A 27,483-nucleotide genomic window follows, 5' to 3' on the forward strand; every position below is an offset into this window, starting at 1 on the left:
GGTAGCCATTGACTTGCATTTTATGAACTACGGTTTACAGAGAAAAATCTTCTGAACTCTCCTCTTAGTAAGGCAAGCTAATATCACGTGGGCTCCACGCACTTCTCATTTCTGTTCATCTGTGATTGGAATTCTTTTAAAAGTGGAATTCCTGAGCACATGTCCTCTTCTGTGGAGGAATAATGTCTGGATCGCTCTCATCACAGGCAAACTCTGTCATGTCTATGTGATTTCAGCTAATGAAGAAGAAACTCCCAACTTCTCTGGCAGCTGAGACGGAGAGAGACAGCATATGTGAGCTGGATAATCATTGTCTCACTGGCTGTCTGCAGCTGCTGCCAGTTGGACTGCTGTAAACTTCCTGTCTCTTATCTCTTCCTCAAACTACTCTGCACGCTCTACAAGACATACGGTGGTCACCGAAAGTATCTGGACACTTACAAATATCTGAATGCCATTGCATTAGATAACAAAACATCAAAATCAAGTGTCAACTGCAAATAAATGATACTGGAGCTTTTCTCAGAATTAACTTCATTGTGGGTACGGTTAAACTATCACAAAACGTTTTGCTCACATCAGAGTTTGGAATTTGGTGCACACGTGTAAACAAGAATCTGTACTAGATCTGATTTTTCTGTCATCTGATCAGAGCTACTTCCAAATGTGTTTTTTATATCAGACACCACTGATATCTACACATCTGACCTTAAAGCGTTAGTTTATTTACTGTATCTTCAGAATCGTCTCATTACTTTGCTTGTATCGCCAGCAAAGTCTCAATACGCATCTCAAAACAGATGCCATGATACGGGACTGCACTAAATTTCACCTCAGCAGAATTAAGTTAAACAGCTGTTTATTAAAAATTGCATCGATAGGGCCATTGCTAACTATAGGCAAAGCAGGCAGTCGACTTTTGCATAATGAAGGGCCTCCAGAACTGAACCACAGTATAACAGTATATGAAGTGGCACAGGGTACAATATTCCCAGCAGGTACAATATTCTGATTGTTTGCATCTTGTTTTTAAGCCCATAAATAATAATGCACTCACTCTATTAAATGTATATTGTAATTTAGTCATTCTAATACATTAATAAAATCATCTTCACATTGCTGCTAGGTAGGGATGTAACGATTCACTCAACTCATGATTCCATTCAATTCACGACTCTGATTTCACGATTCCATTCATGATTTATTTTTTTGATTAAACGTCTCCTTTTATTATTGCTTAGACAAAATGCTGCATGTTTCTTAGTGAAATTGAAATGGAACACTATAATAATATACTAAAATAGCACTTTATTGCTCTTTTGTTGGTTTTGATTGCTTCTATTGTCCTACTTTCTAAGTCGCTTTGGATAAAAGCGTCTGCTAAATGACAACATTTAAATATAATGTGAATGTAAATAACAAAACTAAATTGAAATTTTACAACAAGCCCCAAATCAAACAAGTAAATAGCAAAAATAAAATAAATCAAACAAAATAAGGCTTTATCTGTGCTCTTTCTAGGGCTGCAACTAACGATTATTTTGATAATCGATTAATCTGTCGATTATTTTTACGATTAATCTTTATGTACTTATATTTTAGTTTTGCCCATTTTTTCCAATTAAATTATTAACAAAGGGTCTTTATCATTTAAGATAGACTTTTAGAGATTTTAACCATTTTGCATTGTCATATCCTCATCAAAAATATACCTGGAGTTGTTTTATTGTGTTAGTAATCCTTTGTCGAACTCTTCTGAAATCAAAACACTGACCCAAACTCTAGCAAATTTCACAAGGAGATTTCAAATAATGTTTTCACCATGGCAGTCCTTAGGGCTCCTAAAGTAGTTTAACATCCCGAAACAAAGCTTATTAAGGAATCTTTCAGAACATATTTTCACGAAGAATAAGAATAAAACAGAATAAATTTGCAGTACATTGCATTTTATAATTTTTTTCCTGTAAACACACAACTTATACCTGGGAAACAGCTTTATAGCTTATGCTGTGAAACTGTAAACAATCCTTCGAATAAAGTGCCAGTGGCATGAAACCTGAATGGAACTCACATTTTAAAGTAAAATCCATCAGAAGGTTGTCCAGAAAAAATAAATAAAACATTGACACAAAAAACCTGCTGTGTGAAAAAGAGCAGTGAATACTTAGAAAAAAGTGCACTTCAAATACATTTAAACATTTACCTCTCTCATTCAGTCACAATTAGGCTGCAAGACTGAATTATGAACTGGTAAACGACAAACTGATCACAGAACATGTTTGTAAATCTTTAAATGTTAACTGTTAAAAAGCAATGTTATTAGCTTTTACGACTAAACATTTGCAAACAACATTGTACTGGAGAATCTGCACAAATAAAAGTCTTAAACAGTTAAACAGTTCAGTAGTGCAGTCTTTTTTGAAGGCTCAAAGTAAAGTTCTCCCACACTTTGGGTGACTTCGTTTGATTAGTTTAATCTTCCGCTTTTTTTTCTTTCTTTCTCGAGCTTACTCCACTGCCGTCTGTCTCCACCATCTCGCTGAATGCAGCAGACGCTGTTCGGGAAGCACGTGACAAAACGAGGCCAGCTATTGGCTATTCGCTACTTCTCCTGCTGTACTGGCTGAGTAAAACCTGCAGTGGCTCATTACTGCCACACTTTGGTCATTGAAGATTTAAAATATGCAAAAAATGAGCCGCTTACGGCAAATAAAAGTTGTTTAGCAACTAATCGATGACTAAATTAGTTGACAACTATTTTAATAATCGATTAAATCGATTAGTTGTTTCAGCTCTAGCTCTTTCTATTTCAAATTAGAGGCAACCACTGCATTTTAATCATGGACCAAACAAAGATGCTGCAAACATGCAACAGAAGCAGTTTTTACTCAATTAGATTGTATAATTTCTAAATCTGAAGCAAAAACTGAATGATTTGACTTCAGTTTTGTGAACACTATACATAAAAAATATCTTCATGAGATCCAGATTAAAGCCTTTTCTTGGTTTCCGCTGTAAACAAAGCAGCGCTGCACTTATGAACTTTAATATGCTTTATACAGAGACAAGATGAAAAGAAAAAATACCATCTAACTTTTCTAAAGACAGTAAGTTCCCTTCAGACACACATTCATATAAACTAGCCCTAATTGAATTGCGATTTGTTTAGCATCTCAACCGGTCATTTTCCGGTCAGTGGAGAGAGAGATAGAGAGAGCGCGTGTGCACATGGTTGCCAGGTTGAAAAAAATAAGTAACACACTTACAGATATTTCTGTATTGCGCAAGTGTGAAGCTTTGTTTTCTGGGATTTTCGGTCTCTTTATATCAGGCAACCCAGGATGTGTTCCTCTGCGGCCAGATTAATCCTTGCTGTAGCCTATATATTACACTCTATTCATCATTATTTTTAAGAAAACTTGCACTTTTCCAATCCATTTTAAACGCAGTTCTTGTATATAAATTAAGCAAGATCCAACTGCTGCGCACGTTGCAGTATTGATACCTGCATCGTCAAGTAGTATGTGCTGATACATCGTCATATCGAGCACTGAACACAGCCCTAGTCGAGTCTAAAGGGAATGAAAACAGGTGGGCCAAAATATGGTCAAAAGATCGGATCTGTGCATTAAGGCTTGCATTCTTTTGCTTTGGAAATGTTCTAGCGATGCTATAGTAACAGATTTTTATTTTGTCATGTTCAAAACTAAATCTTATTGACCTACTGAAGTATTCACATAAATAATAAATGTAAAGCAACATTTCATGCTATTTTTGTGTTTGTGAGTTAGAGAGAGTGTCAGGGTCAATTCAAATCAATTTGAGAGAGGAAGTCATCTGACTTATTTTCGGTCAATATTTTTTGTGCAGATATTGATGGAGAGAATTCAACCTGTAAGTGCTCATAAGGCCTTGTTTTTTATCTATGGACACAACAAAAGTTACCATCAGACAGTTACACTGATAAGAACTGTTTATGAAACAGGATTTGGAGTCAGTAAACACGATATCCGTCTGATGCATGTGTACACAGACTAATAATCAAAAACAGAGCAGACAGACTGTCCCTTAACGCATTTTAAACAGCAAACCAAAAAGTAGCTCTTCCTTGGGGGGCAACATATGCAAAGCATGCAATGACTGTGGCAACTTTCACATTTGAAAGGATACTATGGCAAAGTTATTGCTTTTCTTATTCAAACTGATTTTTTTTCATGAATATATGGTTGACCTGAAAAATGAAAACTATAATCACACACTTGGAAAATTATATAACTGCTTATCGACACTAGGGGTGTGACAATTCACTCAGCTCACGAGATAAGAGAAAATACAGATACTTGGTTCACTAGAACGAGACAATTTTAATTCTATTTTAAAGGACTTTTCAATGACAAAATATTTGTCTTTCAATTACAAAAAGTAAAACAATGCAGTTGTATTTTAAATTATTTTAACTAATCTAGGGCAGTAACTAATGATTATTTTGGTAATCAAGGAATCTACTGAATATTTTGACTATTGAGTAATCTGATATTTTTAGTAACACAAATACACACAGTCAAAACCAGGCTTTTGTATGACTATTTATATATAAACTAACAATGTGGTAATAATAAGGTAATAATAAATAAAAAAACAGTCAAATAAAATATCAAAACCAAGTCATTGCATGGTTTTATTGAACAACACTGTTAAACTACATAATGTAATATGAACATAACCAACTTAAGTCCATTATGTATTATAAAAATACCTGCAGAGGGCACCAACGGCCTGGTGATGTTTCACTTTACATTGTGATTAAATTATGTTTAAATCCATTAAATTGTAATATTTGGCCACTTACAAACTCAAACTTTTATTTTTAAAACGAGATGTACTATAAATGTCATATTTAGAAATGGGATGATGCACAGGTCTCCTGTGTTGGCAATGGTTTCTAAATGATTTACGTCACATATCTAGTGAGATAATGCAAACTGTTTTCCATGATGAACGTTAAGCAATTCAAATTCACAGCATACAGAGAAAGAGTTTAGCGCCTTTCTCACATACTGTCTTGACTGGTAATGCCAATCATATGGTTTTTATGGAGATGACATGATTACTCCGAGCGGTTTACAAAGCTACGCTGCGTTTTAATTAGTTTTTCTATGTAAATATGTGCTAGATGGACATCTTTGACCATTGCGCCTTGCAACTTTTTCAACATGTCTCCCATTCATCAGGGCTGCGATACTATTATGCAGGTCTCTTATTTATAAAAGCAAAACATTCTTATTGGCTAGAAAATGTTATGGCGCTTTTTCAGTATGGCCAGTGTGGCAAGGCTCAACTCGGTTTGCGTTTTCACTGCAGTTTAGTATCGCTTTAGAGTTTGCGGGATTATTCACATCATTATATTTGCGCCGTTTCTACTGTGGCGACTCCTGACAAACATTTTCAATTCGTATCACCCTGTCATGTTCTCGCTGGATCCGCTCCTCTGCGATCACCGAGAGGAACTTCTGTACTTCGTCAACAGACATTTTTTGGTTGTTAAAAAAAGGTGCGCTTGTTCAAAACAGTTGCGTTCGCGCCCTTCGCTGGCTGTGCCAAGTTTAGTTAAAATCTAACGCTTCTGTTGTGTTTGTGTCACAAGTTCAGTGATGCAGGTAGTGATGATTCTCTTCGGCCAATCCCTGATCAGCAGAGTTGTGTATTTTTGGGCGCTTAAGCACAACAATCTGCAGAAAATAACACAATATGAAACTCGAAGTAGCTTTATACGTGTGTTCCTTTTGGATGTGACAAATGATACTCTTTTGTGACAATGCAACAATGACCTGATTAGGCAAGTAACAGTTCTGTCAACTGTCCCGAAATGTGAGTGAAAGCCTCGTCTCGCAGCATGCAGTAACTCTTGTGAAGCCACTTTGAGTGAAAGAGAGAAGACGAGGTACAGCTGAATCACTCATGCTGTTTTCATATGACCGATTTAATCTGACAGTCTGTGTGATTTACTCATCTAACCTACATGCTATATTGAATAAATGTGTGCAGGAATTCCCCTCATTTTAAACTTGAAAGCTGCGCTATCCTGCACTGAAATTCAGGACCTGATTAAACATAATTCTATTATGTAGAAATTTTCAGAAACAAATTTCCATGACTTTCCCAAAACCTTCTGGGTTTATTTATTTTTTACAAAGCTTTTCCAGACTTGTATGAACACTGTGTGCGTGTATATATATATATATATATATATATATATATATATATATATATATATATATTAGTCAAGTGTACATGAGGTTTAAATAATTTCTTTACCAGAATGTTTCCTTTTCAAAATAATTTAAAGTGATTTAAATAAATATTATGTGAAAATAAGTACTAAGTCTATTGCAGCAATGTTGTTTTTATTAGCATTAAACTGACTGAAATTATATATAGTGGCATTATATCAATCATCCGTCTGTAAGATTATCACATATGAAAGACCACTAGTGCTTTAAATGTTTGTCACTGCATAATGCATTGTTTCACTATTATTATTATTATTATTATTTATAGTTTTTAATAGGCTAAGATTAGCTGGGGTGTGACAAAACTATAGGCTATTGGCTTTTTAAAAGCATGTGCCCTTGGACTGGTCAATATGAAATACATCAGCACTTGTGTTTTTTTCAGTCCATTTTAAGGGGGGCCTTCAAACGATCACTGTTTTCTGATTTAGCCCCATCTCTCTACTAAAGCCTACATCTGTTCTCAGCACTGAAGCCTGGACGCACTCTAATGTATCGCTAAATAACACATCCAGACTTAACAACCAGCAGAGAGATTGAGTTAGGGCTAATGGAGTTAGAGAAAAGCGGAGCAATATTTTAGGGAAGGCAGCAGCACTCACTGAAGGTTTTGCAGATGTCGGACACGGCCTTGAAGACGCGGTCAGAGAAGTTGACCTTCACCCTCATGTGCTTCATGTTGGGCAGCTGCAGTCGTAACAGCTTGTGCTGCGGCGTGAAGAGGAGCCTGGCGTCGGCCTGAATGCCGTATTTATCCAGCGTCCAGTGCGTCTTTAGCAGCCAGGTCTTCTTCTTCTCCCACCACAGTGCGTGATCTGACCAGTCCTTCTTCACATCTGCATGAACACACACATGACAAGGTTAGGAACTACATTGACAAACACTAGGAAAGGGAGGAATGAAAAGCAACAAACTGAACAGAGCTAAAACTGGTCTGCGATGGAGCTGAAAACAAGGTCAGCTGGAGAGAGACACAAAGCCTTTGTGTGTGTGAAAGCCACTCTTGCCAAACTGGAGGGCTACGTTCTGGTCTGGATGAAAGTAAGAGGCCAAGCATTCATCGGGAGGCCGAAAATAGGAACGGTTGGAGGTGAAACGCTGAGAAGTGTTTGTATGTGTGAGTAAGGAGATCAGGGTCGATCCTCGCTCTTTGTTTCACATTCACACTGTAACCTGAGTCTGATACTCTAAACCTGCTCTTCCTCCAGCAGCTGCACACAAACAACACAGGAAGTGGACTGCAGTTCAAAATAACCAGGAGATATATTACATGCACCCAGCATTCACACAGGGCTCTGCGCTCGTATCAGTTTAGGAGCACTCAAGAGGGACAACTCCATTTCTCCAGTTCAAAGATTTAATAGGTCAAAAAAAAAAAAATGGAAAATTTGCAGAGAAGCTCAACGTTTCTATAAGGGTTGCTATAACTTTGTAAAATAAATAAATAATAATAATTTTTTATTCGTCTAGTTGCCCAGTAAAGATAAAGATAAATATATATATATATATATATATACACTTTTTTTTTTTTTTTTTCTGTTTTTTCTTTGAGCCACGTCTGAAGGAATCCAATGATGCTTCACTGTGAAATATGCAGAACAACACACTATATACTTATATAATTACAATACATGCACAATGGTGTGTGTCAACTTGCTGTCAGAAAGAAGAGAGACTATGAGAGCACAAACACTGCAGTATCATCATGCATCTAAAAACCATATTTGGGACAACACTAAAGACACTAATAGCAGGCCCTGTGGTCACTGTCCAGCCTTGTCATACTCTGACCAGCAGCATTAAAGCGGAGCATGAGAAGTGATTGAGGAGTGTGTCGCTCTCGACTGGCTTCATCTTTTCATCGAGTCTTTGACGTGAATAACGAACCAATCAAACTGACCTGGGCTTGAGTGAATGTGAGCTGGACCAGTGGTGTCTCTCCATCACTGATGTCAGGACACAGGTATGTATGAGAGCAAAGGAAACCGTTTCCCCCTCAGCAGACCACTATCCAGTTTCCCCGAATTATTTGTGTGTGTGTGACTGTGAAAGTAGATCGCCTCCATCGCTCTTCCCAACCAAACTCTAAAAGAAAGACTTGGTTTGAACTCTTAGTATGGTTTTAGACAACCATGTTTTCTCTAGGTCCTGGACTTTCATCTTCTGTGGGATTTTAAGCTTTGGGTTTAAACACTAGGAAACATTCTTCCCTGCAAATAGTTCAGGTATGAAATTATAATATTCTGCTACCAGGATGAAGAACCTCATAGCTCAAGTGATGAACAGGACCTGAATTTAGGTTTAGTTTTTGTTAGATGACACAGACAGTTTGAAAGGATTATGAGCTGAAGTTTATTTCTGAAGAAGAAAAACTTAAGTCATTGTGATATAGTTTGTAATCATCTTAAAAACAATGACAGTTGCTATCGATTTCTCAAAACATCTCTCCGATCTCCTCTGGGACTCTGTCCATGTTTCTCATTGTCATGACCATTTATCTCCAGACAAAAACACACGGACTACTCATTCCACTCAAACTGGAAAACATTACAAGCTAACCGTTGTGAATCTGGCTAAAGAATGATAGTTTTGTACTTGCTCAAATATTGATCTCGGATCTTTTTTTTACCAAAAAAAGTTACGCACTGCAACTTTAATTAAAAATGCTTTTTGATAAAGAAAATTTCATTTAATCACCAAAAAGAAGTCCAGAAAAATTTAAATGGGACAAAATGGAATACAGAAAAATTTAAACGCAAAAAACGCGTGTCTCAATGCTGATCTAAGTGGAATCTGTAAGCTGTTACCATAGACTGTATAAAAACATGGACGTAGTGTCCGTGACGTCATCCGTAGTCTCCTGAAGTGAGTTTTTGAAGCCTAAAGTGTGTAGAGCGGGCCGTCGCCATCTTGGCAGCGCGTCACCGCGCAACTCTCCCGGACAATCAAACTTGGGCAAAAAGGCGGGAGCTAGTTGCTGTAGCCACACCCACCTAGCACGACGGCAGTGTCAGCAGCGGCAATCCACCTGTCACTCAAGTGGCTACGCCCTTAATGATGCAGAACTTTAAGTCTTAATATAATTTAAACGGATGAGTTATAAAAAAAATTCAGCCCCCTCACAGTTGTCATGAAGGGCAAAATTAGCGATTTAGACCAAAATCATTTTTTGAACCAGGCTGTAAACATGTTTTTTCCTGCTGTAAATTTGGCCATTTTAACATGGGGACTGACTCCCTTTTGAAGCCAGCCTCAAGCGGCCAGTCGATGAATTGCAGTTTTAGTCACTTCCTTATTGGCCTCACGAGAGAGAGCGGGAGGTTGGCGCTCGGGTGTTACACGCTGATAAACACTTATGAAAATACTGTTTTGGAATAAACTATTTACACCACAAAAAAAAAAAAAAAAAAAAAAAAAAACTTACAACAATTTTTTATGTGAAATACTAAATTACCAGTTCAAAAGGACAAACGTTTCAATTTTTTTTTTTTTTTTTTTTTAAATGTACATAACTATTTTATTCAAGACTGTAGCCACAGTTTACAAAATAAGTCACAATAGATCTGCTGAATATAATAATATATTTTTGAAGACCTGCTTAAATGAATTACTGTATGTCATTACAGAACAAACTATACAATTACAAAATAAATCCAGTATTTCAGATTCAAGTTAAATAAACTTTATTCAATGCAAACATGTATTCAATGGAATTGGTTTGTGTGTCATATTATTATTAAAAGTTTATCAACACTGGATTTTGCTGATATAATAATAATAATGTGTTAAAATAAAGGCAATACATAGGTTTTTGCTACTGCTGCTCATAAAATCTATATATTAAATGTGTTGAATACTGTTTTTGGTCCTTCCTCCCAGTGCTGGAAAGGGAATAAAGGCAGACGCAGATGGATCTCTTTATGGGCGGAGCAGTCCGATGGTGATCTTGTCAAACACTTGACAGCAGCGTGAGGACTCGCCCCAAACAGCATCCGGTCACACTTGTGCCAAACATCCCGGATGAATTCAAATGATATAATGCCAATCCATTTTTAGGAATAGTATGATTTCATCTTTGACCGACATCCACATGCGTCATTAAAACACGTGCCCAAGCTAAGGAACAAATGCGCTCACAGATCCCCAGTGAATTCCCTCCTCAGCTGGACGGTCATTGGTCGTCCCTGCCATCAGATGGAGTGCTGGAAGAACAGCCATTCACTGACCATCCATCAAACAGCCTACACAGAGGGCTGGAATTTAATTAGCTGCCAGCCAATTGCATTTCTTGGCTAAAAATACAGCCTGGCAGCAGATGACGTAATGCTGGAACAAACAGATCCCATGCTAAGTAACAGGACACATTTAACAGTGCCGGAGACCTCCAGTGCTGCAGGGAGACCCATAAACACAAGCACATGTGACGCTGTGAGGAAGAAAAGGCCCTGCTAATCTCAAATACACGTCCTGTGCTAATCAATAACACTGTCACACTGAATGCAGCTTCAATTAATGATGTTAAACGGCACAATACACTACAATTAAATCAACAATGAATGTTCTCCTTGAATGTAAAATACTGTGAAACAGGGCTCAACGGTAAGGGTTTCTGTGCTGGTCATGAAGGGCCAAAATGTGTGTCAGATTTGCTTTGCCAACATTTTCATTTCATTTTTTATTTTTCAATAAAAACTTAACCAAAAAATGCTACGATATTTAAACAAAAGAAAAAAATAGAAAAGTTTAGGTTTGCAAGGCATCAACTATAACATGTGCAATTATATTTTATTGATATTTAAAAGCAAATAGTTTAAAAGAATAAAAAAAAAATACATATTTAACTTATTTGATAAATCAAATTATGGCTGCATGACTATATCAAATCTTTTGTTTCCCTTTATTTGTAATGTTCATTAACATATTTTACATTACAATATTTTATGGGGGGCAACTGCATGCCATATTTCAATGTAAATTACATATCCTGATAGTGTACTGCAAAGTGCTTTGTGTTTCTTTCATAAACATCAGTGCATCTCCCTTCTTTGCATCGAGAAAACACAGAGTATTCGAGAAAACACAGAAAGCACTTCCTGTAGAAATCACTGAAAGTTCAACACAGTAGAAACAAAGGAAGAATCCAGAAAAATGGTCCATATTATCACCTCAACATTCATTAGAAATATTCACAAGCACTGATAATGACTGCCAGCGACCCTATTTCTATTGCATAATTAAAAAGCACAAATAATAAAAGAGATTCATTTAAAGCAGCTTTTGACAAATATTATTTGTAGAATACTAAAAGCCCCATAAATAATGCATATTTCCATATGTGATGCTGAAATCATTTGATTATCAAGCTTTTAAAACCTTGAAGTCTTGAAAGCAGACGTAAAGGCGTTTGCCTTCCCAGAGGGCTTCAGTGTAAGCAAGCGAGTCTAAAACCCTAAATCACAGCTAGATTTGATCAATGCAACAGGAAAGCTCCATGCTGGGTAGGGCTGCTTCTTACTCTAACTACTTCCTGTATCATAGATTAGACAACTACAGAGCCTTGAAGACCAACAGAGCTGCACAAATACAAATGCTGTACTCAGCTTTAAACAAACAAGAAAAGTAAGCTCGTAAATAAATGAATCTGCCCTGTACCTTTAACATCAACATCATTGTCATTGGCTAAAACTCACTATAATGAATCAAACTTTTTTATTTTGGTTGCGCATGCATTTTTTTTTCTTCTTTTTTAGACAAGCCAATTGTGATTATTTGTATGACAATTTCAGGATTATCGTCATGTTTTCAGAACGCTGCCCGGTCCAGCAGGACAAAACATCCACAGATCTCTCGACTCGAGGCAGGAAAGGGGAGAAAATGACAGAGGAAGTGAAGCATCCTCTGATAAATCATGAGCATTTCCTTGCAGTCTCCACATTCCTCTCGCTGTAGCTCTGCCATGATCACATTAGGACAGTACAGGACAGAAGTATTCTTTACTTTACAAAAAAAAAAAAAAAGGAACTTTACTCAGCGTTTTCCTCCTTCATGAAGAACCAGACGTCTGGAACAAATGATGGTTTGGTCAAGAGGCCTCACAGAAAAGTCTGTTCTTCTTCCCAATGATGTCACTCTGAGCTGGCTTACTTTTTAGGGTTTCTGTTTCACATTCTAATAATACATGCTCCCTTCGCCAGGAGTGAGGGAGTACGTGTGTGTGTTTCTTCACTGCCTTAAGAGGGCAGGGTTTCTCTTGGCCGGCACTCACATCATGACACACTGCAGATTCTTACGCTATTATAGACTCGCAGCGTTTGCCACAGAGTCTGTACAAAATGTGCCCTGCTTCATTTATAATGTCTCCGCTTACTCACAAGAAACATTATGATTTGAACAGCACTGTGAAGGGAAAGGAATGAAGGCCCTGCCTTTTGAGGAGGGGACTGTACTATATTCGGTCTCTCAAACATGACTTTGCATTCTCTTAATGTCTAGAGCACACACAATGTACTATTTAGTGGTCGACCGATGTCTATTTTTATTATTTTTGACATCCGATGCCAATATATTGGAAAGCAGGGTGGCTGATGGCGATATAATTGTATTTATTTTTATTAATATTTAAGAAATTTGGAATCATTTGAAAATGGAATAAAATATATTTGTAAAGTAAACAAACAAATACTTTAGATGACAAAGTATTTTCCACAAATAAATAAATATTTAATAAAAATATAACAAAAAAGTAATTTTAACTACAATTTTTTTTTTTTTTTTTTTTTTTTACAGTAAACTAACCAACAGGGCACTCAATATTCTGGGACGTTTATGTGCATTAGGAATCATATTTTTTTCAAATAAGCCAGGGTAACACTCACTTAACATACAGCACACAGTGAAAATGACATGACTAGGCAAATGCATAAAGCGCAGCATAATTTGAAACCACAAAATTAATCTTTAAAGCATTCATTTTCCACGGACCGACCTTAATTGTTACGGCCGTAATTTAATTTTTAGTTAAGGTTTTAGTAATTTTGTTGTTTGTTTTTGTGATGGTATTATTTTATTTTAATATTAATAAGTAATATTAATATGAATGAATAATTCCAAATGGAAAAAGGTTTTCATGGTCGACTGACATATTTATTATTGTTTAAGCATAAACGCTCTAAATATTGTTTATTTTTAAGGAATGTTAAGATATATGTATTAGAAAATTACAGAGGAAAATATTCATTTTTTGCAGTGCATCATTGCAACATTAATGCCATTAAGGTTTCATGAAATGTAATTGACATGAACAGTCAGACAACACAGATGTGTTTAGTGCTTTAGAAACATTTGATGTCTCAATCAAATCATCTCAATTAACTTAACCTTTTAAGAACAAGCCTTGTCTGGCGCTCATCTATTAAAGTCCCTGTTTTGATTTCAGCAAATCAGTTTAAGTGAATGCAGACAACATGATAAATATACATGAACCTAGCAGATCATCAATCCTTAGTGTGTTGTATATTGTTATTACTAGTAGAATTAGTAGTAATGTTATCTTCTAATAATTACTATTATCTATTAATATGTATTCGTACCGGACCGTTTCGGTACAGGGCTTTCGGTACGGTGAACGTGTGTACCGAATAACCGAATGGCATATTTTGTTTGCGGAACACAGGTACATTTTCGTGTTTCCAAACGAACATATTAAGTGGCGGAAGTTTCCGCGTTCAGCACAAATCCCGCCCTGCAGCTGATTCTAAGCCGGTGACACACTGGCTGCGTGGCGTGAGCGTGGCGTTTCTGCTGCGTGTCAGGAGCGTGACGGCTGCTTGGCATTTTCTGTGTCTTTACACACCAGAATCGTTCCTGACGCAGCACTGGCGCGCTGCTGCTACTGTAGGTGACATAGAGGGAGGCCGCCGACAGACGACAACAATATCTATACTTCATGTTGAGCATAAATATAAAGCCTACTGATAAAGGACACCGTCAACAGTATTGACGGCAAAATAGACTATGTTTGACAGGTGCAATATGCCAGTGTGTCACCGACCTAAGGTTTTCAAAAGGCATCACGCGAGTGTGAACATCACTACAACTAGGAAAAAAACGACCGTTATTCAAACGCAGCTCCCGTCGGCATTTAAACAGACCTTTGCTCTTAATTCTGATCGGTCCAACTCAATAACGAAATCTGAGCAGGTCTCAAAACTGAAACTGTTCATGCTGCACTTTACACTTTGGAAAAGTTATATATATATTTTTAAATATGAGCATCCTACAAGCTGGGATTGGTAATAGGGATGGGCGTTTTCCACAAATATCACATTCGAATATTTGAGCTCACAAAAAACGAATATTCGAATATTCGTTTATTTAAATTAAGTTTAATGAGTCAGACGTTATTTTTCAGCAACATTTGTTTTCATCATTTTGAACAAGCTTACAATAAGCTTGAACATTACACATCGTGTTTTGTAGCTGAAAACCTTTAACAATGCGTGCAAACAAACAAAAGTACAGATTAAAAGCAAAAAAAAAAAAAAGTAAACAAAGAAAAAGTAAAGCAGCCTGCAGCCATTAGGCTATTGTACAGAATGTAGCTTACATTTAACTTTTAAACTGTCAGCAAATCTTTTTTGCTTTTTTTCTATTGTTTTACATGTCCTTGTTAAGAAATACGGGCATGTAAACATGATCGGGGGAAAGTCGGCTCCTTAGTCTGTTAACAATAAGGCCGGCCGCGGAGAAAACGCGCTCTGACGACACAGACGTTGGCGGGACTCACAAATAACGGTGTGCTAAGCGAATACGTTTTGTGAAGCGCTTCGTGTTTTCGTTTCACCACTGAATGGGATCCTCATCTGGTGGAATACATGGCTCCAGCAAGAACTGTTCCCACTCGTCTCGGCTGGATTCTGTGTAATCATCGCTGGAGAACTGGCTCAGCCTTTTCCGACGAGTGGGCATTGCATCCGCTTCATCGTGGCGACTGCATCCGCACCACTCGCATCAAGGAAAATGTTCTGATAATGTTCAAAAAAGTTTTTTTTTCTTACTTCTCATGTTTTCATCGAGAAACCTGAGATGTTTGTGCCGAGGGTCTAGGGCAGACGCTAGAAGAGGATTTTTGACTGCATTCTCCAAGTTAGCGGTGTTTATTCGTTGCTTGAGAGATGCTGCAACAATGTTCTTGGATCACTTTCTGTGATTCTCCACGGCATATTTGAAGTACTGTAGAAGACCGCAGTTCTTTTAGGGGGCGTTCACATATCGCGTCTTTTGCGCTCTCAAGTTCATTATTTCCAATGTAGGCGCGCGGTATGCGCCCTCATAATGGAAGCGACGCGGTCGCGATGCGCACGCAATGCGCACGCAATGCGCACGCGGTCCCGTTTTTTCCAGGCGCGTCCGCACAGCATCGAGTTAAAAACATTTCAACTTTCAGAATGCCGCAAGCGCACCGCAGGTCATGTGACAAGAACTAAACATTCAGCTTCATCCTTTCCCGTAACAACGTTGAAAGCTCAGCCAAGATGAAGGAACAGCTGATCATAGCTGTATATGGATTGACATTTTGAAATAAATTTAGTAGCAGAGCTACTGAAAGCGATTTTTTTTGTGTGCTGCAAATCCATTTATCCTTTGCTGAAATTTCCGCGTCTTCATGGAGAGAACGCGTCGCCTCAGGAGCGCTTCTGCCCGAGCGCTTTGGAAAGAAGGAGAAAGCGGCGCGCATAGCCTTTTCCACGCCTTATTAGGCGCGATATGTGAATGGCCCCTTAATCATTTATTAATTATTTTTTGCTTGCATACACCTTCAAATATGCCGTGGAGAATCACAGAAAGTGACCAAATTAGGTTTTATTGTGAACTTTTTTTTTTTTTTTTTGCTAAATTCGAATATCATTTTTATTTATCGAATAATTAGAGCAGAACGAATATTCGAATGTTCGACTATCCGTGCACATCCCTAATTGGTAATGCTGCATGTAATCATAGTTATTTATTTATATTTTTCATTATATTTTATTTTATGATGTTGGTTTGAGACAGAGTATTTTATTTAGTGGAGAACTTTGCAGCAGTATTTTATTTCTTATTCTTTTTTTTATTTTATATATATTTTATTAAAAAGTATTTTAAAAAAGTGTATACAAATTGTAAAAAAAAAAAAAAAAAGTTTATAGTAATGAACAACCTGCAGTTTTTTTTTCAGAAATCCTGCATTACACTCGTGCCTTTGATAACTGTGCACATCGTTTTGTCTGACTGTACATCTAACGGCAGCGCGCTGCACCTGTCGCAACTAAATTACATTATATATGCCCCATATTAGTGTTGTCAAAAATATCGATATTTCAATAAATATCGATACTGAAATAGCTGAACGGTACCAATACTAATTTCCCGAAGTATCGATACTAGCCGCGCTTTCACTTTCACTTCTCTCCAAAGGCGCGTTGACAACCACCACACGCGCACGCGCACTCGCACTCGTCTCATTCGCTCTGGTTAGCAAAAGTGAAGTGAATGGAAAGATGGCGAGTGCAGCCCCCGCGCGACCGGCTTTGGTTGATAAGGAACACAGCAGGAGTGCTATATGGAAATATTTTGCATATGAGGCAAATGAACATGGAAAGGCGAAGGACACAAGCAAGCCAATATGCAAGAGATGCTACAGAACAGTGCTAACAAAAGGCGCTAACACGACTAATATAGCAAAGCACCTGAGAGACCGACACCCGGATCTGTACAAAGAATTTCTTGAGGCTGGTATTATTATTATACATTACTGACACTCTATCCTCCAATTTGATACTGTTAAGAGCTTTGACACAATCTGTATTGTTAAAAGCACTATATAAATAAAGGTGACTTGACGACTTCATGTCGATCCAGTGAGCACTGTTTTCGCGTGTGATGCACGCACGTTTGCGTTTAAATCTGTTCATCAAATAACATTAATGTATTAACCAGCTTTTATGACCGATGAGCAATGCATTTGTTACAGTATATTTTAATCTTTGATAACAGTAGGTATTAGGTAATAAAAATATAACGGATCATGTTAGCTCTGGTCCAATTAAAAAAAAAAAAAAAAATAGAACTTTGGATTTTAATTAGTACATGTATTAGTGAATGTTAGTTTAAATCAACTTTTAACTTTGATTAACAAATGTTTTGTAAGTATTTTTCATTGCTTATTCATGTTAACAAATATCTATTACCATTAACCTAAGTTCTTAGATTAGTTCATTCAGTTCATTTTAAAAGTGTGGTCTAAAAAAAAAGTTTATTAAAGTTTGGCATTCTCTTGTAGCACCAGAAAGAAGATGAGACTCGATCTGCAACAAAAACAACACAATCACAACCTACACTACCAGCTGTATTTGAACAGCAAAGAAAGTATGAAGCAAACTCAAATGAAGCCAAGAAGTTGAACAGGGCTGTAGCAGTGTACATATGCATGGATCAGGTTCCTGTGTATACTGTTGAGAAACCTGGCTTCAAACAACTTCTTGAACATTTGAACAACAGGTATGCCCTTCCTTCACGCAACTTTTTCATGCACACTGAAATCCCAGCCCTATATAACGAAACAAAATAAATAGTCATGAACCATCTTGGAAGGAAAACCTTTTTTTCATGCACCACTGATCTGTGGACAAGCAGAGCCACTTCCACGTTCATGGCAGTAACTCTGCAATTTGTCACTGAAACCTGGAACATGCAGAGCTGGTGTTTGGGCTGTGTTGGGCTCAACACTGAGCACACAGCAGAATGCTTGAGGGAAGCATTGGAAGAGATGATACAAGAAGCATGGAAGCTGGACATGTCATACATGGCTGGTATCACTACTGATAATGCTTCAGCAAACAAGAAAGCATTTCAGCAAGACTTCACATGGGTCCCCTGCTTTGGGCATAACTTGCACCTTGCCATTAACAAGGGCCTGGATATAGACCGTGTGTCTGGATCACTGTCGAGGTTGAGAAAGACAGTGTCTGCCTTCAGCAGGTCACCAAAGATGTTGCGACAGCTGAAGAAAAAACAAAAGGATTTGCAACTTCCTGAACACAGAATGATCCATGATGAGCCCACACGCTGGGACTCAGCTTATGAGATGGTGGAGAGATTTATAGAACAGCAGCAAGCTGTCTGTTCAGTTCTAGCTGATGATCGGAAGAAATGGCACCTCATGCCAAAAGATTCAGATATTACAGTTCTTGAGACTGTAAAAGAGGTATTGAGCCCCATCAGCTCTTTCACGGATGCCCTTAGTGGTGAAAAACACACCACTCTCTCTGCAGTCCTGCCTCTGAGTTGGAAGATCTTCTCTACTTTGACAGTTGAGGAAGGTGACAGCAACCTAAAACGTCAACTTAAAGACAACATCAGAGAAGATCTCAGACAGAGATATGAGAACACACATCTGCAGCTGATATTAAACACTGCCACATTTCTTGACCCAAGGTTCAAGGACAGTTTTGTAACCTTAAGAGAGGAGGTTAAACAGAATCTTATGATCAGTGTCGATTTGCTAAAAGCAGGGGGCCAAAGTCAGCAAACATCTCCAGATGACAAGCAGCAACCAGCAAAAAAAACTAAATCAGATCTGAAGAGTCTGTTAGCAAACATACAGGGGGAAAAAAAGAGTGAACATGGAGAGGGTTCATCATCCAGAGAAGATGAGGGTGCAGAAACAGAACTCAAAAATGAGTTTTCAGTATATGAAAAGATGCCTGAAATCAGTGCAGGAGAGGACCCACTCACATGGTGGAGGACACATGAGACAACTTTACCTCACCTTGCCCAGTTTGCTAAGAAGTATCTGTGTATCTCTGCTTCAAGTTCAGCTTCAGAGCGTGTATTTAGTACATCAGGGCTCATTTGCAGTGCAAGAAGGGCACGACTTACAGAGGAGCACATTGACATGCTGGTGTTCCTAGCTCAAAATCTGAAGGTTGCAAAACAACTGTAGGATACAGTAATGGGTGTCAATCTCACTCACCTCTGTAGAGAAAATCTGAATAAAAGCAGCAACAGATTCCATTTAATTATTTTGTTTACTTATTTAAAACTTGATGCATAAGATTGCACTGATTTTGTTTTTGCTTGAAGTTTAAGTATCTTTTGTTGACATTGTGATTTGATTTTACTTGGAAATACAAAAGATTGCACTTTTTTTTACTTGTACTTTATTGTTTTTTGAATGTAATGCAATCTGAGAGGCTTTTGAACAAGTGCACTACCTCAGGACATTTTTGTTAATGTAAAATGTATGTTCTAGACTTGTTATGTTTAGCTTTAAATAAAAAAAAAAAACCCTTAATATTGTGGCAGTTTTTTTCTCCGTGGTATCGAAAATGGTATCGAATATCGATATTTTTCAAGGTATCGTATCGAAGTTAGAAATTCTAGTATCGTGACAACACTACCCCATATTGTCATTAATATACATACTGGCTTCAACTTGGACCACTAAATAAATAGACTGCTATTGTTATGCAAGTATGAGGGTTAGATTATTTATTGTACAGGTCATTTTAAGAGTGATAAACACAATGATAGAAAATATTTATTTTAATGCATTTTAAATGTTTAAAAATGTGGAAACCACTCATTGCATCACACCATCTCCTGACTTAATTATTATTTGTAAAATAGGGACTTAATGGAGAATGTGTATACATGTTTAAGTTTAACCGTTTATATTTCTTTAATTAAGGGAAATTAACAAGTGTCTCAGCCCTCAAGGGACTATTTGGCCAACAAGCTTATTCCTGCTTGAAAAGCAAAACGTTATTGATAGTGTAAAAAACATCAACTTTGAAACACCTGCTGATTGATGGACTAGCATTACTCAACATTACTCACTACCTTCCAGCTACATTCAGTGAAGGTAAAATAGTAAAAAACAGTTCATTTAAATGAAACCAGAAGCCGAACCAGAAAATTTCTAAAAATACCCCACCCTACTTATGAAGATCTGTACACTGTTATTATATATGTTGCATTTTGACATTGCCAACTTTTAAATTAAGTTGACAGTAAGCAATAAACAGTATTGAGCATTGAGTAGTTGAGTATTGTGCGTTTTTCCTTACCACTATTTCTTAATAATTGTTTAATGATTTTGATGGAACCGGAATCAGAACCGGAACCGTTAGGTGGAACCGGAAAATTTCTAACGATTCCCAACCCTACCCCTAGAACCGATTTCTGTTCTGGCACTTACACAAATTGCACTGCAATACTTCAAAATGTAATTTGTGTGGTAATATTACAAAGTGTGTAAACATCCATTGACAGAGGTCAGAGATGCTGAAGATGGACACAAGATTGGAGGAAACTAACTATTCATGATGAGCAAAATATTGGAAGGGAATCTAAAATACTGAATTGGGGTTTATATGAACTGTCTTCAGAAAGGTTTACAAGATGTTCTCTTTAAATCTCGCCTTTGTAGAATGCATTTAAAGCAGTGTTAATAAGAACCGCCTTGCTTTGTTTACAGTGGTAATCAAGGAAACACTGTATCTGCTGCTCTATAAGCGCCACCTGCTGTCAGAGAGTGAATCTTCGTCTCATTCAGCCCATCTGCTGTTCTTCCTAAAGCATCATTTCATTTGCATCTTTGTTCTATATATTCACTTGTTCTATTGCTTGTAATTTGTTCATTTGTTCTTATTTACTGACTGTTCACTTATCTTCAATCATGTTTAAACATGATATTTGTCAGGCTAGTAGTTTTTGCCATGGTATCAAAAATTGGAAATTAAGGAATTAAAAAATTTAATTGGGATCTAAAATGTTGGAGTCATATAAGCTTATCTATTAGAATAAAATATAACATGGGTCAAAACCAATGATAACAGCCACTTGTTATTTATTTATTTATTTTGTGGCAGAACCAGTGAAAAATTGGCAGGGGAAGTACAAATTTTAACAACTAACCAAACTGAGCCAGTAGAAGAAAACCCTTAGTGTTGAGCCCTGAATAATTTTTATTATTTCTTAATTACAATAATAAAGACTGTATATTAACAATTACAGGGGTTAAAGCAAAAAAAAATCCTGAGCCTGTGACAACTTTAACATTTGAAAGGATACTATGGCAAAGTTATTGCTTTCTTTATTGAAACTGATTTTCTTTTTCATGAATATATGATTGACCTGAAGAATGAAAGCTGTATCATACACTTGGAAAATTATGAGCTATATCATCGCTTATCGACACTAGGGGTGTGACAATACACTTAGCTAACTGTTTTTAAGAAGTTTTCAATAAAATGTTTGTCTTTTTATTACAAAAAGTAAAACACTGCATACCTGCAGTGGGCGCCAACGGCCTGCATGGTGACGTTTCACTTTACAGCTTGATTAAACAATGTTTAAATCCATTAAATTTTAATATTTGGCCACATGCAGAAACATTTATTTTGAAATCGTGATGTACAATACAATGGCATATTTAGACATAGGTTGATATATCTGCTGTGTTGGCAAATGTTTATAAATGATTTACGTTACAAATCTAATGAGATAATGCGACTCTTCAGTTGAATACTATTACGCGTGTCTCGTGTTTATAAAAGCAAAACATTCTGACTGGCTACTAATGTTAGTTACTGTTAGTTAATGTCATACCATTGGTAGGCGAACGCATGGACTTAAAATAGATATCAAACAAACATTAACAGTTAACATACTGCTTTAAACCTTAAAAAAAGCTCAAATAAACATTAAAGAAAAACAACAGACTATCCCAACTATCATGCAGTTATCAGTCCCAATAATAACTCTCTTATCTGTAGCACACGTGAGTCAAAAGGAGGCAGATCAACAGCTACAGTTGCAGCAGAATCAAATCAACTTGAAAGTGAGGTATATACTGTACATACTGTTCCTGGCAAAGCTGAAGATTTTGGGTCAGTGGCAAATATAAAAGCTGTCAAGGCCCCTGATCATCAATTATTAAACAGAATCTGCTGAATCGCTGCTTTAGGAAATGAGCGTCATAATCAATAAGAGAGTGCTTTCCTGGCATTTCGATTTATTCCATTAGAACATTCAAAGCCTTTTGATGTACAGGACGGAGGAGAGATTAACACAAGTGAATATATTGAATATTTAGATAATCTAAAGAACCTTTATCCACTATAAAGAACCTTTTGTGGAATGGAGAGGTTCCATGGATGTTAAAGTTTGTTCATGGAACCATCGATGCCAATAAAGAACCTTTATTTTTTAAGAGTTTAGTGAATCAAATCCCAGTGTGAACATAAGAGAAGTCAGATGTCTTTTATTATGAGTGTCTGTTCACTATTGTTTAGATTTACCCAGAAAGCTATGGTGCTGACTTGGCTTGGCAGCAAAAACAGCAAAGACCAAACAACAGACTTCAGTACTTTATAAATGTAAAAGAAAAGATGAGGAGGACAGGCATATCATGTCAAGGGAACAGAATGGATTTCATGAAACAGAAAGGTGTATGGCATCTTTGTCTTCATAAAGCAGGACAGACAGGTCGATCTCACAGTGATAACAGAAGGGCAAAATGAAAGACACAAAAAGAAGAGTCATTTGACCCCTTTCCACCAATCACAGAGCTCATGATAACATGTGACGGCGGTCACTTGAAAACAATTAAGAAGCGCCTGTTCTTAAATATGCACCAATATCCTACAGCAGGATGAAGGGATAGATTCAAATATGATCTGGACAAAAAGCTAAAGAGAAAAACAACACCCTGTCATGATCAGCACGGCTTTACTCAAAACAACTCTCATAATATGATGGTGGTTTCACCCTATCCATTACTTATATTTCACAATAAAACCGAAAATGAACATGTGCACACTATCTGTATGGTATTTGGCATCCAGAGAGCTCAAAGCATCCAAGAACCTGAGGAACCAGTGATCTGTTTAACCCTGTAAAGCCTGGCTTATGAAATAAAAGTCCGAAAATCTAACACATTTGTATTGAACCTTTACTTTGCCTGTTCAGAAATCTTGGCATGATCTTTGACGACCAGCTGACTTTCAAAGACCACACTGCAAAACCCGCTCAATCATGCACATCTGCATTGCACAACATCAGAAAGATCAAGCTCTTCCTAACGGAGCATGCTGCACAACTTCTCATCCAGGCCCTTGTCATTTCTAGGCTGGACTACTGCAACGCTCTTCGTGTGCAATCGAAACTCTAAAAATGATCCAGAATGCAGCATCGTGACTTGGCTTTAAAAAACCTTTCCTTACTCTTTCCTTAATGCCTCCCCTGTTCTATCTTTAACTGATCTGAACAATGTCTGAAACTTTGTACTACGAGCACTTCCTGTGTTTATTTGGCTCTATGATGAATCGCTTGTTGTATTCCTCAATTGTAAGTCACATTGGATAGAAGATAAATGAATAAATGTAAATGTTTAATTCAGTGTATCAAATATGATACAGTAGTCTTTATAAGGGTTCATGAGCCAACAGACAAAAACTGAATCCAGATCCAAACGGACTCTGAAACCCATTTTGAAAAGGGTCAAAAGCAAGCAGAGAGGTAAACACAGCAAAGAGTACTGCAGTCCTAATGGCAGCTGAAGGCAAAATATATAATAAAGAAACACACAGGGGGTGAAGGATGAGTAGGAATTTGTGAATCATATATTTTCTAATTCTGTGTACTGCACCAATTTCGTGTGGACCTAATAATAGTACGAAGAAGATTTTGGTGACCAACAGCACAGTGAGCTCTGGTGCTAGGACTAGTTTTGTATTGTATAATGTTGCTTATTATGCATGTCAACTATATAGTATTTAGCATAGCACAAGCTCTCTCCCATAGCACCACTACACATTCCCGAAGAGTTTACAGGGTTAATGCATGAGCACGGTTAACCTGATCCTGAATGAGTTTTCTCACACATCTACCCTCAAACAAAGCTGTTTTTTTACATCGTTGCTCTAAGATGAGGGAAGAGCCGCAGGAGGTCTTGGTGTGCCACATTCACCAGCATAGAAGAAAACAACAGGTGCCATAGCTGATAGTTCTGATTTGTTCTGTAGCTCTAAACAACAAGGATGAACTGCAAGGAAACAGCGAGGAAGCAGAATATGGTACATTACATAGCATCCCAAAACCCTCATTTTCTAACCACAACAAATTGGTCTCAATCACTGACACAAGAACAATTATTTAAAAATGCAAGGGAATAATTAGCAATCAACCTTAATGGTTTTTCATTAACCGATTCAACATCTAGAGAGCGGGGTGGCTGATGAAACCAACTGATCTTGGCCCATTCACAGCAAGAACATAACTATTTTAGCATCCAAACCAACTTATGTTCTGTTTATTAGCTTAAATGTGCAAAAATAAGTTTTTCCGGTTTAAATGCTGGAGCTCTTTTAAAGTCGGGAGGTTTCTGATTTGCTGACAATGTTTTTAGAGCGGAAAAAAACCATCGTTCCTCTGTGTCAACTCCACAGAACCAGAACAAATATTAAAACATCGAAGTTGTAGTTAACATCCTCGGTGTGAATGGGCCTTAACGATACAATTTAATTATGACACACCACTGCAATATTTATTGAAAATTCACAATATTACCAAAAATATGCACTAATCATTGGAAAGCCTGTTGGTTAGGTTTGACCACTTTTGCTAGTATAGCTCAGTCAATGCCTATAGTCTCAAATTTAGCAAATATCAAACAATTAAACTGTATGGCATACTGGTTCATCATTATAAATAATGTAAGAATACCTTCTACAGAGCAGCAGGAATCACTAACTTCTGAATTCAGTGTACAAATCTGTACTATATTTCAGTTTCCAGTCAACAATTATGTGTAAGCCGACCGTGAGTCAATGAAACCGCGGTAAGCATGAGCATTATTCGGCTCAGTGACCGCAAACTCATCCTGAAGGGTGGAAACCGTGTACGTACCGAGTTTCTCCACGAGTTTGAGCATCACACCGCCGATGTGGATCTCCCCGGTGACTCTGAGAGACACGTCCCTGTTGAGGTCAGTGACGTTCATCTTCAGCTCCCAGGTCCCATCCGCGTAGCAGCCGTCCGGCATCCGTATACCATCCAACGCCATCCTATAGAGACAATGTCAAAGACCATTATGATCTGTCAACTCCAGCAACTAGTGGTCTTCAGACTGAAATACAGATTTGTTTGTTGGTATAGCACATTTAAAAACAACTCATGTTGATCAAAGTGCTTTCCAATAGAACAACATATAAAACAGAACCAACTAGAACTAAGACAGACACTAAAAACTATGACCAACACTAAAAATACAAGACCAAATGCCCGGGCAAGTAAGTGCCCTCTTAAGAGTGCTTTAAAACGATAGATCTCAAAAGCTGGACTGAGTAATTATAATGCACGACAGATACCCAGCACACTCCTTTTTGAGCTAATAGCAGTGTACACAGACACAACCCTTTATCAATGAAAAAAATTAGCAAAAACACACATAGAACTCTTTAGGACTGGGAAATGGAAAATTAACGTTACATTAAATATGACGTTATACATTAAATACGGTAAAGTTCGTCGTGCCAATAAAGCGCATTTAAACTGAATGGAATTGATATTATTTCGAGTAGTCTGTGTGCACTAAATAGCACCAGCCACCTAATTTAATGAATCGCATAATACAATGTCACAATAGAGGTTATAATGGTTTTAGTTTAGTTAAATTAAACCTGTAGCTCCAGCAACTAACGGTCAAACTCCGAGGCGAGCTAGGGCTCCGGTGACGTCAGCAGCCCCGCTCCACACGCCAACTAAACACAGACAGCCAGGTCGATGAGAGAAAACACCTCAAAACCACTGAGAAAGTTACGGTTTACTGGCTTTATGGTCGAACACGAGCGTAGGCTTTCGATTTAAAGTCAGCAGTCGGGTTTGAAGAGCGCAATCGTGAGGTTTTTTTTACTCAGAGTGGCGGAGTAACGTACGCCAGATCAATTCTGAGAGCCTGAGTGAAATCATAGCGTTCACTAACCTTCACAAATACGCCGAAAAAAATCCGCAAAACACGACTTCAGTCCCCAGAACTTCAACAGGCGACGCGTTTTCTTTCCTTCGACCACGTATTTAATCCTATCCTGAGGAAGGTTCCCGAAAAAGGAAAAGTCCAGCAGCGGAGCTCCTGAAGGGTTTTGCGTAATGGAGTCCAGCGGCCGTTTTCTCTCTCTCTCTCTCTGTGTATCTCTCTCCCTCTCTCTCTCCTCCCGCCCTCTGATACCGTCGCTCGCGCTCCCCGTCCATCGTCACTCCAGTCGCTGTTCACTTTCTACGTACATGACGTGTTTCTTATTAATACTAACGTAAGGTATTTTTAAGTAGTTAATATTTAAATACCTTTTAAAAAATCAACAAAACATTTTTTTTCTGTTTTAGAAAGTGCTCATACATCGTTATCATTCTTTCCTTAAAATGTCTGAAATTCTAAAAAATAAAATGCAAATTAAAGTAAATAAAAACATTATGAACAAATTTTTACATCGTTTTTTTCTTCTTAAACGTTTTAGCTGGACGTTCACCAAACCTTTTAGATGTCACTAACTAACTTGCAGAAAGTTTTGAGAACATACGATACTACCGTTCCCATAATGTTTGAAAAATTATAAAATGACATTCACAGTTTTTAAAACATTATTTGTTTTATTTTTAAAACAGAGATAACATTCTAAAGTATTCTGCTCTTTAGCCATCAGTTCACTTTCTCTTATGTGAAGTATTTCTTATGAACACTAACATCAGTTAACTTTTCTTTGAAATCACCAAACAATTGATCTGAATGGGTTCATTGTGTTTAAACGCTTGTCATCGCTGATAACCATCAGTTAACAGTAATAAACACAACACACAGTTGTCGAATTAGTGTTTCAAAGCTTTTCTACTGGAGTTAACCCGAGTATACTGTGACCTCAGGGCTGCAGTATCAGCCTTTTATGGATATACAATGTTATGAGTTAGTTAGCTATGGTTGACTATATGTTATTATACGAGTAAAATATACACTTTCTAGAAGCGAGGTATCTATTTTCATTCCCTGCTCTTTTGTTTTCAGGTTTATTACAGGTTTTCATTTTTCTTTTCTTTTTTTCCCTTTCATATGTGAAGTTGCCTTCGAAGTCAGTTAATATGAAATGATAAGGTATTTTCC

The 27,483-nt window shown here is 37.4% G+C and overlaps 1 protein-coding gene across 5 annotated transcripts in view; it reads right to left on the minus strand.

Annotated features, from left to right (window-relative positions):
- The window catches only part of LOC132111835 (fermitin family homolog 2), a 65,526-nt gene extending 38,983 nt beyond the window's left edge, over positions 1-26,543 (minus strand). For 2 of the 5 annotated variants that reach the window (XM_059519458.1, XM_059519456.1), the window contains exons 1-3: positions 26,317-26,543; positions 25,242-25,399; positions 6,893-7,126 (exon numbers count right to left, since the gene is read on the minus strand). In XM_059519458.1, coding sequence (XP_059375441.1) covers positions 6,893-7,126; positions 25,242-25,398 — 391 coding nt within the window. In that variant the 5' untranslated portion in view covers position 25,399; positions 26,317-26,543. Of the gene's footprint in view, positions 1-6,892; positions 7,127-25,241; positions 25,400-26,014; positions 26,139-26,316 lie in introns of those variants that run through there. The other 3 variants (XM_059519460.1, XM_059519459.1, XM_059519457.1) reach the window with 2 other exon arrangements.
- Positions 26,544-27,483: the final 940 nt, after the last annotated feature.

Source organism: Carassius carassius, chromosome 31 (genome assembly GCF_963082965.1).
Source record: "Carassius carassius chromosome 31, fCarCar2.1, whole genome shotgun sequence".
NCBI lineage: Eukaryota > Metazoa > Chordata > Actinopteri > Cypriniformes > Cyprinidae > Carassius > Carassius carassius.